At 34.6% G+C, this 17,581-nt stretch overlaps 1 protein-coding gene across 1 annotated transcript; it reads right to left on the bottom strand.

Annotated features, from left to right (window-relative positions):
• Positions 1–15,345: 15,345 nt before the first annotated feature.
• LOC132061052 (uncharacterized) lies at positions 15,346–15,837 on the bottom strand. Its single transcript, XM_059453930.1, has one exon. The coding sequence runs from the start codon at positions 15,835–15,837 to the stop codon at positions 15,346–15,348; it is 492 nt and encodes a 163-aa protein (XP_059309913.1).
• Between the last annotated feature and the right edge of the window lie 1,744 nt (positions 15,838–17,581).

Raw genomic sequence — 17,581 nt, 5'->3', positions numbered from 1 at the left:
GTTCATCAAAGGGAGGCGAAGTATAAGTTGTGTTGGGAAAGATTTCGCAAGCTATCGAGTTAAGGATTGTTTAGTAATGCCTTGAGGAGGAGTTATAAGGATACTTAGATTGTTAATGGAGTGTTAAACAAATGCTGAGAAGGTTCCATAAGGATTGGAGATCAAACGCGACGAGAGCAATTTCGGAAAAATGTGAGTTGTACGACCATTTATACGGTCCGTATAACTTTATACGGCCGTATAAAGGTCCGTATAACTTCATTATACCGATGGGGTCGATTTGGTGAGATTATACGGTCACTTATACGGATCATATAAAATTATCGGACCGTATAAGTGTCCGTATAAGTTTTGGCATACGATACGGATTGTTGATGCATTTCTACGGTCACTTATTCGGGACCGTATAAGATTATACCACCGTATAAGTATCCGTATAAATCATGTCGGGTCAAATTTTCTAATTATAAATATAAGACCCCAAAGTTCTTATTTTCATTTCTCATTTCCTCCACACTTCTTGAAACCTCTAGAACCCTCTAGACATCTTATTAACACAAATTCAGGAGATCAAATACCAAAAATTAGTGGAATCAAGTGTGCTGATGCTAGACTAGTGGTTATGGGAAGCTAGGAATTCCTTTTGGAATTGAAGTTGGGGTTTCCTCCAAGTGAAGTATTTTCATCCAAAGCCCATTCATACATAATCAAAGGTGAGTTCTTCGTTTATTTCATGTTATTAAGAGTATTAAATGGTTGAAAGGCTTGGATTATGGAAGAAAATAGAGTATGAAGTGCAAATATGGAAAAGGTAAAATTCTTGAATGGTAACATGACATGAATCATAGTTCTTGCTCTGCCATGAGCATAATCTTATTATGAATGGTATTAAGGATGTTGAAGAAGCATTATATGTGAATGAATATGACGTTGTGTTGTAATTATGGTTATGAGGATTTGGGGAAAGATAACCATGTGAGAATTGGATAATGCTTAACTTAGGGAAGAGGTTTAACTTATGATACGTGGGTGTTATTGATGATGTTTGGGAGTTGTATATTATATGGAGGAAGTTCTTGAAACAAAGGAAATGCTGCCCAATTTTCATTGTTCTTAGTTGCTTTAGCTTAAGCTCAAGTATGTTTTCGGTTGTCTAATCTTAGCGACAAATTCTCTTGAATGTAGAATCGTGAGCTTAGAAGGAAATGTTCGTCTAGTCGATAAAGTCACAGACGTAAAGGTATATAAGGCTAGTTCCTTCTTTCAAAGGTATAGACTTTATACTATGATTTCTTCTCTATATTTTCATGACCTTCTTACATCCCAAAGATGAAAGTTAAAGGTTTAAGAGCTTCTGGCGAGATCTTGTTTAGATGAGATATGTTCTTTGATAATGGCGATGATAATGATGCTTTCATGAGTTGATAATCCTATTTCTATGATTTCCGATGTAATTGATTCTTGTTGTTGCCTCACCTCATGACATTGGTCCTTCCAAAGTGAGGCATATGTACGATGATTATTCCATAATATAATCTGAGGTTCCCGACCTTACGTCACTCCAATAAAGTCATAGCTTTCATTTAGGCTCTCGTGCATGCTTTATGTTATTTTCATGTATGATCACACCGTGCCTACACGATTTGGAGCGTACACACCATTGTTATGTTGGGTAGCTTATGCCCCTCTTTTACTATGATGATCACACCGTACCTATATGGTCTCCTTATATATGTATTATATGATATTATTTTTATTATAAAGGTTATCTCGCACGACTCCGCCTTAAAAGGCAATCAAGCTACGTTTGCTCTTCATCTTATTCTTTATTTCCTTATTATGCCGTTGTACATGCCTTACATACTCAAGACATTGTTCGTACCGACGTCCTTTTTTTTGGACGCCGTGTTCATGACGTAGACAAGGAGACGGCACTGACGCTAGGGAGCTCACTCAAATGAAGAATGAGCACTCCACTACTCCGAAGTTGCCATTCTTTGGTATATTCTTTTGTGTACATATTGGGGCATGGTGGAGTCCTGTCCCGTCCTTATGATTTCAGTACTTAAGTTAGAGGCTCGTAGATGCTTATGTGTGGGTTGTAGGTGCTATGTGACCTCTCCATTGTATACTCCGTACATCATTTTTATAGCCTTATGGGCCTATGTATGCACGCATGTTTATGATGAGTTTGTTTTGAAAACGATATATGCCCAGGTGGAGTATGATTGTTAGCATGATAAGTGGTGCTCGGTGGTCAGCTCTGGGTACCTGTCATGGCCCCTAGATAGGTCGTGACAAAGATAGGATGATAAATCTAGCAGAATTCGGAAAACATATTAAGGTAGGGATACAGACTAAAGGATATGAAGAAATGAGTAACAGAAATAATTTATTAATGTGTATAGGATTTTTAGGAAAAATGGCAAATAATAGTAATACTAAATTTAAGATTAAAGTAGATGATGTATCCGGAAGTAATGGGAAATAGAGGAATAAAGTTAATAAAACCCATAAAATTAAACCCAGAAGAATACACAGGATTAGAATGGAACTTGGAAGATTTTGATAAGAAAAAGATATTAAAACCAGAATCTCATTTAATGTATACTAATTCTAGAGGGGAAACTTCTATAAGATTCACAGACTATAACTACACTACCCAACGAGATTTGGATGAAGAAAGTACACTAGAAGATGATAAAGATAATAATTTTACAGGTATGAACATAGAAATAATACAAGAAGATTTTGAAGTCGATATAGCCATAGAAAAAGCGAAAGAAATCCATAAAAAAGACAAAAATAAGATTTTCAAATGTAAAGGATGTAAATTAGGAAATTTCTATTAGAAGAAACTATAAAATAGTTTAAAACATGTGAATTTAGAACAGATAATTGGGGATACAAAGTAGAAAATATTTCACACAAGTTTGATAAATTTTTAGGTGAAATACAAGAAAGTGATGAAGAAACAGAACTAGATTCAATAATTAGTCAAATAGAATTAATGGAATCAACAAGTTCCAGCCCATTTCAAAGAACAACTGAACAACCATTTACAGTAGATACTAGCACAAGTAATGTACCTAGGAGAAGAGTTTTTAGAATAGGAGAAGTCAAAACATAATTCTCAGAAAAAAGAATGCCTATAGAAGAATCGATTAACTAGGTAGTAAAGGTAAAATACTAAATATTTTATCAAATCTACAAATGTGGAACTCAGTAATAGACCTTTGGAAAGTTATAGTAGTAGTGGATTATATAAAAAACTATTCAGATGCAGATGCAAAAACAATGTATAAATATCTAGAAACTTTCTGTGAGAATCAACAAAAGGATTATGGGAAGCATATAAGTCAGAATTCCCACAAGAATTTCAAGCTTTAGTAGCCCTGGGAGCAAACCCCTATAATTTTACAAATAAAGTACATACTTTAATTACAGGAGAAGATCCAAATAGTGGTTTGTTAACATTACAAAGAAATGCAGTAATAAAACTAGAACAATTAAGTATAAGTAGTTGGTTTCATGTTAAGAAATTTTTAAATGACTATTTGTATTATTGCACTATTAGCGGAAATGCTGATCAAGACTTAGGTAAAAAGTTATTTAACAAATTACCAGGAGCTTTAGGAAGAGAAATAGAAGATTTTATAAAGTATGAGTAATACAATATCCTAATGCGAGATATGATAGGACATAAAATACAACATATAATGGAAATATTACAAGAAAAATGTACACATAGACAAATACAGAAACAATTAAAACAAAATGAAATGAGTTTTTGTAAAAATGTGGAATACACAACTCAAAGTTACGATAAGGATAATTATAGAAAGAAAAAATATAGAAAGCATTGACCACAATAAAATAGAAGCTATAATAAAAAGAAATATTATCTTAGAAAGTCATCAAAATCTTATTTAGATAGAAATAAAAAATCTGGATCATGCGGCACCCACACTAACCCTCCCTGGTGGGCGAACCCTTCGTATAACTACCTTAATTTGATACAACATGCGAATAAATACTTTTATTATAAGAAATTTCCAAAACCGGGTCTAGACTCAGAGAGCTTCTAAGAAGTTTACAATTTGAAGTAGATAATAACTCAACCGGATACGACTTTGTTTAAGGATAGAGAACAATGTAAATCTAAGGAGAGACTCGGGGGTTGCAATAGCTCACCCAAACGTCTTTGACGAATGCCTCGAAATTGAGACTCCGAACATCACCCGAAAATAACTCTACACTCCTGAGTGTAGCAAGAGTAGTATGAGCACAACACAAGGCTCGTAGGTATCATATTCGACAATGGTTAGTTCACGCATATAAACAAGAAGCAACTAACAAGTAAGCGGATAAGTAATCAAACACAAAATACACATCAGCACATGAGAAACGCATTAACGATAGTCAAAGGATCTCAATATCTCGTATTATAAGCCTAGGGAGAATTCTATAAACCTCGATTCCAACTTTAAAATAAATACTCACAAACAACAACTCGCAATTCACAAATCAAGAACTAGAAATGCAATTGAAGACCATTCAAATAGTGCTATGCAATGCAATGTCGTGCTATGTAAATGTTATGCAATTTCACCTCTCACACTCCACCCCCGTACACACACAATGGCAATGCCTCATAGTCATGACCCACGGGGGACCCGCGAAGTCCATGTACCATGAGGCTACTCGAGTCTTGTAAATTAGTCTCTTGCTCTCAATCTTACAGAAATCTCGTCTCTCTCGTCACTCTCAAAATGTCTCTCAATCACTCTCCTCACCATTATACAACATCATGTAGATATCGGGGTCTCAACTATATCACCAATAGGTAAACAAGTACAAGTCATATTATTGCCCACAGCTCAATCATCAATATTACCCTTCACTTTCATAGGTGAGGGAGCTAGTATGTGATAAAGATACAACTAGGTGATAATTACATCACATAGCACATAGAATATGGGATGCATGCCTATGGAATCAACCTCAATAATCACCGCAATCATAGGTTCCATAGATTCATACTAGGAATTGCAATTCAATATTCAATTCTCAAGAATAACCTTCCTCTTCCATATGCGAGGTAATGGGATAACAAGAGAGAGAGAATTATATCAAATACATGAAATCACAATACAATGACAAACTCACATAACAATATCGTAATAATGGCGACGAGCCCACATAACAGTATCACAATAATGGCGACAAGCCCACATATACTCGGGCAATACAACCTAGATGGAATTTACCTCCACACCATGCCCGAAGGCCTATCATGCTTTCCCGTCAATCACTACTATTTACATACGTTTCTAACCGGAGTCTAGACATAAAGTAAACCGTAACCTACCTCAATGCCGAACAGGTGTCACGAACTTTCACGCCAAAGCTTTTTCCTTCTGAAGTGCTTCCGAACGGACAAAGTCTTAATTTAATTAGGACAGATCCTATAATCACTTGCACCAATTACACCGTTTTTTCTTCCTTAATTCAATTTCCTTATATATATATATATATATATATATATATATATACCCTTAGAGGTACTATGTTGCTAATATAGAAACTCAAAGTTGGGTTCTTGCTATGTAAATGGAAGCACGTTCATGCCCCTCCAAAAATTAGAAATGTACAATAGCTAGTGGGGTTTAATGGTGTTGGTGCCCCTCCTTTCCATTAAAACATATATAATATTATGACTTTAATAAGTAGGTTTCTGACCATAGTGAATTGTGGGTGACACTTTAGAATTATTACTTTAGAAGAGTCCCCATCATCCGTTTGTGGACACTAGTCCTTTTCCTCTATCTTATTTTTGTCAATGTGAACCATTACCATAGTATAAAAATAGATGGTCTTTTGGTCCTTATACGTGTGGACTTATAGCTCCTCCGAGTATTAGTCACTAATGTGACATTTAACCATACCATCTTGCTGCTACCTTTCCATCATGCACATGGGTATGTCCCTTAAATTAATCCACTAATTTCCAACCGATTTGATAACTCCAAATAAAATTATTCTAGTGGTTTGTGAGGTCCCTTTAATAGAACACTCTTTTAGAATGATAATTAATTTAGCCTCCACCAAAACGTGCCCACTATGTAGACATGCATTGTCACTAGTTATTCCTTAATTTCTAAAATGCCAATTGTTGTCACTCCACATTCTTCCACTAATTATTAATTAATCTCTCACTAAAATCCAATATTTAATCCTTACTCACATAATTAATTATGGGCTTGTCCTATTACTCTCCAACTAAAATTATTGTCCAAAATAATCTTTTTTTTTTTTTTACTCAACCATTTTGTTCTATTTAAAAATTATTCACTTATCACAAAAATCATATTTACCCACTTACACCTTATATGTGTGCAAATAATATTTCTATGAATAAACTATTCACACACATTAAATACATATATTCTAAAATTTACTCACAATTAAATAACCGAATCACCCGTTATTGCAAGCTATATTAGACCTAAAAAAGGTGTTTTAGGGATATTAGGCCTAAAAGTGCTAAACGACCAAATGGGTCGTTACATCAGTAGACATGTTATAAAATATAGAACGTAAAAGAAATTACAAGAATAGATTAGAATGTGTTACTTGTGGAAGTGTATTACATTTGGCTAATACATGCCCAAAAAGAATAAACAATAAAAAATGAAATTCTCAATTAATTGAAGATTTAGAAGATACCCTAATAAATGTAGACGAATACATGTCTGATAATGAAAGTATATATTCTATAGTAAGTGTAAACGCCGAAGAAAAGGTTAAAACAGACCATCGTATCTAAGAAGAAAAAAACTAATAAATGAAATAGGGTTAAAGAAATTGGATTTAGAAGCGATCCAAGCAAGCACTTTAGCAAATATCTCTGAAGACTGTAATCATGAATTTAAAATAAATGAAGGATTAGATAGTAATTCATGTTTCTTTTGTAAATGGTAACCCTTGTAAAGAGAAAAGGTTTAAATATAAAAGATGTTACGTAGAAGGATGTATTATGTGCATAGAAAAAGAATTTGATACAAAGGTAAATAAAGAAGAAAACCGTAAAGAAATAAATGATCCTACCATAAATCTAAGAGTAATGACATTAGAAACGAGAATAAATGAATTAGAAAGAAGGCTACAAAAATTAGAAAAAGGAAAACAAAGAGAAGAATGTGAAGAAACTGAAGAAATAGTTCCATCTACCATAAGACCAATAATTAGATCTCTTAAGCCAATATTAGAAGATAATCAAGAAGAATTAATGAGCGTAGAAGATTATGAGGCATTAGTATGTAATGAAGATAAGAAATTTGGAACAATAAAAGTACTTGCAAGAATCAAAATTGATGACTATGAAATAGAGACACTAGCATTGGTAGATTCGGGATGCACAAAGTGTATAATAAATAAAAGAGTGGTTCCACCAAACTTAATAAATTTTTTAGAAAAATCAGTTGCAGCTATGCAAATGGACGGAACACATAATATATATAGACATTATGTTCATAAAGCGTACATTAGCTTTGTAAAATACATGTTTAGAATTTTACAAGCCTAGTTACAAGATAGATAAAATACGGGTAAGAGACTTAAATATAAATGTAGACTTTGTCATAGGATTAGATTTCATGTTACATAATAATGGTAGTTGTATGATTACAAGAGATGTAGCGATTTTCTTGAAAAATATCACTCATATACCAGTACAAATAATTAAAACTGAAACTAGAATAAGACATAAGAAAATCCAGACTGCAGACCAGGTAAACCTGCAAAAGAAAAAAGATAGTTGCTGTAAAGACTGTGAAGGAACTAACACATGTTGTAAAGAAAAGATAAAACCAAAGAATTTAATTCTAGAAGAAAATGAAAATAACGATATATTAGAAAATGAAGATGTATTAGAAAAAGACTATACTTTAATAGATGTAGAAACAAAATTATATAATTTCAAAACAGGAATAGAAAGAATAGGAGTAATAAAAAAACAAAAAGATCTAGATAATATAGCAAAAATATTAGATGAAATAGAAATAATAGGAGAAAAACCTTTAAAACATTGGGAAAATAACAAGGTTGTATGTTGATTAGACATAATAAACCCAAAATATATAATTAAAACAGCCTCAATAGAAGCTACAAATCAGGACTTAGAAGATTTTAAGATACAAATTAAAGAATTAATGAATCTAGGAGTAATAAGGACATCTACTTCTAAACATAGATCTGCAGCATTTATGGTAAGAAATCATAGTGAGATAATAAGCGGAAAAGCTAGAATGGTAATAAATTATAAAAGACTTAATGATAATACTAGAACTGATGGATATAAATTACCAGATAAACAGAGTTAATAAATAGAATACAAAGAAAGAAAATATTTAATAAATTTGACTGTAAATCAAGATACTGGTAGGTAAGAATGCATGAGGATAGTACAGAATGGACCGCATTCACCTGTCCTGAAGAACATTTTGAAAGGTTAGTAATGTCATTTGGATTAAAGACAGCTCCACCAATTTTACAACAAAAAATGGATAGTATATTTGGAGAATATAAAAAGTTTGTATTAGTATATGTAGATGATATATTAGTATTCAGTAAAGATCTTAAGGAACATCTAGGACATTCACAGACAATATTTAGATTATTTGTGAAGAATGGGATAATAATTAGTAAGAAGAAGATGGAATTATGTAAAAATTATATAAATTTCTTAGGAGTAGTACTAGGAGACGAAAAAATTAAACTACAACCTCATATTGCTAAAACAACTTTAGAAATGCTAGACAAGTTAGATAATACTAAAGAATTACAAAAAAATGGGAATAGTAAATTATGCTAGAAATTTTATAAAAGATTTAGGAAAAATAGCAGGATCATTATATTCTAAGACAGGTTCTAATGGCTAGAAACATTTTAATACATAAGATATTAAATTAGTACAAAAAATAAAATAAAAAATTTCCCTGAACTAATTATGCCTTTAGAAACAGACTATTTGATTATAGAAACAGATGGTAGTGTTAAAGGATGGGGAACAATATTAAAAGCAAGGCCTAATAAATATAGAAATATGAGTGAAGAGAAAATATGTGCTTACCAAAGTGGCAAGTAAAAAGAAAAAGGCAACATGAGTATTATAGATGCAGAAATTTTAGCTGTAATATATGGACTAAATAGTTTCAGATTATACATTTTACATAAACTAGAAATACTAGTTAGAACATATTGTGAAGCCATAGTTAAATTCCACCAAAAGATAAACGATAAAAATAGTAGTCGAAGAAGATGGTTAAACTTTATAGATATTATATCAATTTATAATTTGATTTTTGAACATATTAAAGGAAAAGATAATAACTTAGCAGACCAGTTAAGTAGGTTAAAAATTACGATCAACTAATAACATTGTTTCATTATTGACAGCATGAGACCGACAATCCCAAAGACCGCAGACAAGGGAAATGGCATTCAAGCCTCACCCCCAGACATTTACGGATTTACGTAAAGATTAGGTAATCTCCATTTTAGACCACAAGCTTCACTAAGAAGTAATGTTTTAGAAAGAATACAGTTTGGAACAAAGCATAATTTAATATCTTTCCCACCTTCAAACATGGCATTTAGAAAATTACTAGAATGTATAATAGATAGACCGCATACATGTTTGGTAGTCAATCTATGGGTATCATACAATAAAAAAGACACAAAACATTTTATAGCAACTTTAAATGCTCTATGCCAATATTTTACAGACAAAAATCAAGATAAAAAATTTAAATATTATGTTGTAATACATGGCAAGACAAATGGTATTTTTCAAACTTAGCCTGAAGTTATAGATTCAATAAAGGATATGGAAAAACCACTTTTCAAAGGTTTTTATGATTTTATTGAAGCATTAGAATACGCTAGAGGGATCCTGGGTCCAAATTACTATATCTCTCTAGCACTTAGAAAAAATCTAGACAAGGTTCCTCAATACAATATCCAAAAGGACACAGACAATGATTTTTTGCGACCACTGTTCTTCAATGACTGAGGCATTCAAAAGACTAAACCAGAAAAATGAGACATTGATCCAAGAAAAGACAAGACTCATGGAGCAAGTAAGAATGCTAGAACAAAAACTCCAAGTGGTGAAATTTGAATTGTTCAATCATAGAGTTTTCCATCACAAGAAAAAATCGATGAGATGGGTGTGCATTCCCCAATGAATGCAGTAAAATCCACTGTATTGGATAGAGGTACAGCTAGTCCGGTTCAAACGGTAGCCGATAAAGTCTTATCAAATCTGTTAATGGCTGTCACTTTGCCAAAAAGTGAAGATGAAAGTTGTTCATCACTTCGACAAAGCGAAGACTCTCTAGAATATTAACACTAGGAGACAATTCAAAAAAGAAAAATTTATTGCCAAAAAAGAAAAAAAGTGAGAAGCTAGAAGATATAGTAAAACATACATTAGAAATGTTTTTTTTTTCAAGAAAAAGATAATCAAGGCAAGCACATAATTAAAAATCCTAGTCTAAAACTATCTCCAAGTCCAGAAATGTCTCCAGTACATAGTTCAGACCTTGAAAGAGATATGGTAGATTTTCAGAATAGTGCATTTCAAGATTCACAAGATCCAAATGATGTCGATTCGGGAATGAGTTTTGATTCTGTTGCACTACACAATTTAGACACGTAAAAAAATAAAAGAGGATGATAGACATATAATTATGACAGCTAAGGCAAAGAAAAAGCAGATTCGTTGAAGAAAGCAACAAAGATGAAAGAAGACAACTATGATAAAATAGCTTTAATAAAGTAGCTAGAGGAGCAAAAAGGACAATAATATAAAGATTCTTCTAAAATTTTCACGTAATGATGGGGCCCCCAGCGCACCCGGCTGAATTCAGAAAGATTCTTTAACAATTTGAAATCCGAAGTTGAAGTCCGGAAGTTCCTATAAATAGAGGCCATTTATGAAGACAGAAGATCATCATCAACACGTACAAGCACCCAAACACCAGAGAAATCCATATTCCCCTTCCTTTCACCAAATGCCTAAACTCCTTTTACCAATCAAAGCCTTTGAGATATAAACCTCTCTTTGTATAATAGTACTAGTTTTCAATAATTTTCCAAGTTTCAGAAGTAGTTTTTGGGGTTCCCCGAAAGGGAAACCTCTCTCCGTCTTTAAGTCATGTAAGTTTTTATAACTATGTTTCTGTATTATTCTCCCAGTCATGTACATTATTAACCTGTTTGTTGTAAAAAGTTATGTTATATAAATCTACGTTAAAATAATTTCTAGTTATTATGGATCTGTTACTCTTAGTATATGGTTAGTCTCTTAATTTCTTACTAAACTCGATGGATTAACCTGTAAATTCCTAGGTGTTGAGAGGCCATTAAAATGTCCAAACATCATAAAGGACGAAATGTTGGCCATGTCCGGGGTGTGGTTAAAGAAGAGGATTATTAAGAACAGTGGTTAAGAGAAAGAGATGAACAATGTAACAAGATTCATGACTGGACTGAATCCCGATTTTTTTTTTTTAAAAAAAAAGAAAGAAAAAAAAGGGAGATAAACAGAAACTTAGAAATATAACTACATGATAAGAAGACATTCAGGAATGAGGAAGTACCGAGTAGGATTGTTTAAAAATTTGATACAAACCACAACATTCTTGCCATTAAATACTTTACTTTGAAATTTTGAAAAAATATATTTAAACTTCTAAATTCCAATTTCAATTTCTAAATTTTTATATTCCCCCCTCTCTCTCTCTCTTTGGTATCAGAGCTAAAAGATTTTTGGACCATAAGACTATATTTTATGCGAAGACCATTTTCTGCTAGACAAAGACGACCGTTTTCTAGAAGACAAGTTTCTATGAGACAACATAGTTTTACTAAATATATAAGTTTTCACTATCGTATCATATAACTAACCCGTCAAAGACTTATAAACGTTAGAAAAATTAAGAAATTCCTTACTGAATACGTTATTATTTAGAAACAGTTCATCGTAAAGCCTTAGAAACTAATTCAAACGTTTTGAGGTCTTATCTTTATAATGATAAATTTTTAGAACAGGTGTAATTAATTTCAAATTCAAAAAAACTAAACTGCTTTGAGTTGATTTAGATTAGTACATATTATTTAAAATATAAAGTAAAAAGAAAAGAAAAAACAAAAACTTTGGTTTTAGTTGCTAAAAGAAGGAGCCACATAACGTGTTATCTGTTGCCTATAGTTTTTTGGAAATACCTTTGCTAAAAAGAAGGAACCAAAAAAGCATGTTTTATAGAATTTTAAAAAATTTAAAAGCTTAAATATCGGACAACTATACGAATAGGGGACAAAATGGTGCAAATTTTAAGGAACTCTTAACAACGAAACAACTGATTTTTAATTCAAATTTTATCGTTACCTAAATATTCAATAACTGTTTTCCTTTTTAAAATTCTTTTAACATTGTCTTAATTACTTTTAAATTCAAAAACAATAACTAATTAACTATTTGTTGTCCTAAAACTACCACATGTCATGATCCTACGCTGAAATTTGTCAAAATCCTTGGACAAACTATCCTCTTTTTAATAATATATAGATTATATCAATTTAATAAGTTTTAGGAGCATCTAGTTTTTCGATGAATAGTTAAATACTTACACAAATTATATCCATATAATGAATTTTAGGAGCATTTAGTTTATTCGATGAATATTAAATACTTACATTCACACTGCTCATTCAATATTTACATCGAACCATATTAATTTAACAATGTTAAATGATTTAAGGAAGTGATCAAGATATATAATAATTAGTCATAGTTAAATTATAGAAATTTATGTCCCCAGAAATATGCAACTAGTGTAAACATTAGGTGTCGATAAGTATCAAACCTATTCAACAACAACAACAACAACAACAACATACCCAGATTCACAACGTGGAGTCTGGGGAGGGTAGAGTGTACGCATACCTTACCCCTACCTTAGGTAGGAGGGAGGTTGCTTCCTAAGACCCTCGACTCAAGAAAAGCATATGAAAGGTCGACATACGGCAAACAATTCAAAGCAATTATGAAAATGAAAACAATGAAAGTAATAATTAAGCCATTATAAACCACAGATACTCGCAAAAATCAAGGGACAAGAAACTATAGAGTAATACAACTACTCGTAAGAAAAGAAAAACGCGACTACCTACTAGCCTTCTACCCTAATATGAGTCCTCCATATCCTCCTATCTAAGGTCATGTCCTCGGTAAGTAGGAAATGCGCAATGTCCTGTCCAATCACCTCTCCCCAATACTTCTTTGGCCTACCTCTACCTTTTCTGAAACCGTCACTAGCCAACCTCTCGTACCTCCGCACTGGGGCATTTGCATCTCTCCGCATCACATGCCCAAACCATCTCAGCCTCGCTTCCCCCGTCTTGTCTTCCACTGAGGCTACTCTAACCTTATCTCGGATGACTTCATTCCCAATCCTATCACTCCTAGTGTGCCCACACATCCATCACAACATTCTCATTTTACTTTCATCGAACATGAGATTTCTTGACCCGGCCAACACTTTGCCCCATACAACATAGTTGGTCTAGCCACCACTTTGTAGAACTTTCCTTTAAGTTTTGGTGGCACCTTCTTGTCACACAAACTCCGGAGGCAAGCCTCCGTTTTATCCACCCTGCACCAAGATGGTGTGTGACGTCATCATCAATCTCCCCATTTCTTTGTATAATAGACCCAAGATACTTGAAACTATCTTTCTTCTGTATGACCTGGGCGCCAAGGTTCACTTCCACGTCAGCCTCATGCACTATATCACTGAACTTGCACTCCAAGTACTCTGTCTTGGTCCTACTCAACTTGAATGCTTTAGACTCGAGAGTTTGTCTCCAAACCTCCAGCTTAGCGTTAACTCACGCCGTACTCGTCAATCAGGACTATGTCATCCGCAAATAACATATACCATGGCACCTCACCTTGAATTTGCCGCGTCAATCCATCCATTACCAAGGAAAATAAAAATGGGCTAAGAGCTGATCCCTAGTGCAACCCCATCACCATTGGAAAGTGCTCTGAGTCTCCTCCCATAGTCCTTACCCTGGTCTTGGCCCTATCATACATGTCCTTAATCTCCCTAATATACGCCACAGGTTTTCACCTCTAGCCTCCAAGCATCTCCATAGAACCTCTCTCGGTACTTTATCATATGCCTTTTCTAGGTCGATGAATACCATGTGCAAGTCCCTCTTCCTCTCCCTATATTGCTCCACCAGTCTCCGTACAAGATGAATAGCTTCTATAGTTGAGCACCCCGGTATGAATCCGAACTGGTTCTCTGAGATAGACACGCCTCTCCTCACCCTCATCTCCACCACCCTTTCCCACACTTTCATAGTGTGGCTTAGCAACTTGATCCCTCTGTAGTTGTTGCAACTTTGAATGTCGCCCTTGTTCTTGTACAATGGAATCATTGTACTGCATCGCCATTCTTCGGGCATCTTAGCCGTCTTAAAGATGACATTAAATAACCGAGTCAACCACTCCAAACCTGCCCCGCTCGTAGCCTTCCAAAATTCCCCAGGAATCTCACCGGGCTCGATCGCTCTTCCCCTACTCATCCTACGAACAACACCCTTAACTTACTCAACCTTTATACTCCTATAATATCAAAAATCACGACACTCTCGGAGTACTCCAAATCTCCCAACACAATGTCTCGTCCCTTCGTCGTTCAAGAGTTTGTAGAAAGTATGACCGCCATCTCCGTCTAATGAGAACGTCCTCCACCGCACCACCCGCCATCCTCGTCCCCGATGTACTTCACCCGATCCAAGTCACGCGCCCTCCTCTCCCTCGCTTTGGCTAGTCGGTACAAAGTCTTATCCCCGCCTTTGTCCTCTAGTTCTACATACAGGCGTTCAAAAGCTGTTGTCTTTGCCGCCGTAAGCGCTAACTTTGCCTCCTTCCTCGCCATCTTATACAATTCCCTATTCGTTCGCTTCTCTTTATCATCTTTGCTGTCTACCAACTTCTCATACACCACCTTCTTTGCTTCCACCTTCTCTTGAACTTCTCCATTCCACCACCAGTCCCCTCGGTGCCAACCACGGCTACCCTTCGAGACCCCCAGCACCTCTCTAGCTACTTCCCTAATGCAACTGGCCGTCCTATCCCATATGTCGGTCGCCTCCCCACTACTCTCCCAGGCTCCCATAGCCCTCAACTTCTCCCCCATCTCCAGGGCACCGTCATGGTCAAACTCCCCCATTTGATCCTAGGCCTGTCATCCACGACCCTCTTTCTCAGTTTCTCTTCCTCATCTTGATTTCCAAATCCATCACTAAGAGCTTATGCTGGGTCGTTAGATTCTCACTCGGAATCACCTTGCAGTCTTTACAAAGACCTTTATCGTCCTTCCTAAGGAGTAAAAAGTCTATCTGCGTCTTAGCCATCAAACTACGAAAGGTTACCAAGTGTTCCTCCTTCTTCGGGAAACTCGAATTGGCTACCACCAGCCCAAAGGCTTTTGCGAAATCCAACAGTGCAACTCCTCCTCCGTTCCTTTCCCCGAAACCACAACCTCTATGCACATCGTCATATCCCCCCAAAATTGAACCAATGTGTCTATTGAAATCTTCTCCGATGAATAGCTTCTCAGTGGGCGGTAAACCTCCTATCATCTCGTCCAAATCCGCCCAAAAAGGTCTTTTCTCCTCCTCGCCCAAGCCCACTTGGGGCGCGTAAGCACTAATAATGTGCAAAATAAACCCTCCAACGACCACCTTAATCGTCATCATCCTATCACTGACCCTCTTAACTCCTACCACCTGGTCTCTTAAGTCATTATCTACTAAAATGCCTACCCCATTCCTATCCCTCGACCCACCTAAGAACCATAACTTATGCTCGTCCACATTTTTAGCCCTGGATCCTACCCATTTAGTCTCCTGGACACAAGCTATATTAATCCTCTTTTTCTTAAGAATCTTAACTAGTTCGATGGACTACTTACATAAAATTGATACTACTTACATAAAATTCAACGTACGCCACCTTAAAGAATTAACTTTGATTTTATTGCATAAGTGCAAAAGGGCGCTAGCATGCATTCTGTTACAATTCACGGATCATATTTTTCGTTTTTGTTTTTTCACCCGATATTGGAAACCGCTTTGGTATGGCTAATTCAGTTGGGAATTAACAAAAAAGATAGGACACAAATAAAGACCTAAAGTTGTTCGTCGGATGAGATTGAGAATCGAAAGATGTCTATCAAAGAGTGAAAATGATTGACTAAACGGCTATTAACCAGCTAAAAAAATAAAGATTTGCGCTTCCATTTTAGAGGGAGGGGGCAATGTTCCTAAAAGGTCTTTCTGATCACCTCCGCCCTTGAATAAAGGCGCGTAAGAAAAGTTTGAATCGGGAGGTCTCTTTTTAGGAAAATAAAGCGCTCTTTGGTAAAGACAATTTCATTTTTAAGATTCAAACCCGAATTTTTTTATGACGGATAAAAAAATATTTACCACCCACTTGAAGTTGAAGGTGCACATTAATCTATATTATATTAAAAGCATGAACTCCCTAACTTGAAAGTTAAATTACCTAAATACCCTTACTAACTTAAAAATCCTACTATAATTAAAAGAGAAGAACGAAGAAGCACTCTTATTACCAACCAACAAGCGAAAAGACGCCACTTGAAGCAATTGCCTTGTACAGTTTGAGAAAAAAAGACGTACAATCAGACGTACATCTTCTAATGAGCAGCCATCATTCCATGAATTTTGGTTCCATTACACTATTTTCCTTTCATGGTTACAAGTTATTAGCATAATCAAACAACATTAAGGTATATATCAATTTGTCTTTTATTGGACGTTTTCTTTCTGGTAAAAAAATGATCAAAAGGGATTTGGTGTCAGGTTGTTAAAAGTCTATCCGCTCTTCAAATAACTGTTTATTTTGATTTTTATCCTGCTCTCTTCTAACAAGTTCTCTATCTTACTGATACTTTGTTATTTTTCTGTCCAAAAATACTTATCATATACTTCCTTCGTTTCAATTTGTGTGGCACTATTTGATTAGGAACGTAGTTTAAGAAAAAAAGCAAGACTTTTGAAATTTTGGTCGAAAATAAGTCTTAGATATTTGTATGGTTTTAAATCATTTCATACCGTTAAATTGTTTCTAAATATAGAAAGGTGACATTCTTTTTAGAACATACTAAAAAGGAATGTGTGCCATATAAATTGGGACAAGAGGGAACAAGAGTTAAACTATGTAAAGTTTGAATACATTTTAACATGTATTTTTTACGAGACTTAATGTAGGAAATCAACTTGTATTGATGTATGAAAGTCCTTATATACAAAGTAGGTATAATGATACTAGGCTAAATTATAGGACCTAATTACAATTACAATGGAATATTTACATAAAGGAATATTTGATTTTTATCAAATCATCAAATAGCACGCGGAAGACCTTAATGCGATCCGGGTAACTGACTCAGACGTGAAGAACACGAACTTCTCC

This window comes from Lycium ferocissimum, chromosome 6, assembly GCF_029784015.1.
Source record: "Lycium ferocissimum isolate CSIRO_LF1 chromosome 6, AGI_CSIRO_Lferr_CH_V1, whole genome shotgun sequence".
Classification (NCBI taxonomy): domain Eukaryota; kingdom Viridiplantae; phylum Streptophyta; class Magnoliopsida; order Solanales; family Solanaceae; genus Lycium; species Lycium ferocissimum.
The sequence above is the reverse complement of the archived record's forward strand: the minus strand, read 5'-3'. Positions and strand labels throughout refer to the sequence as shown.

Excerpts from the sequence above, each read along its gene's own strand:
- LOC132061052 (XM_059453930.1), bottom strand. The coding sequence starts at position 15,837 with ATGACGATTAAGGTGGTCGTTGGAGGGTTTATTTTGCACATTATTAGT.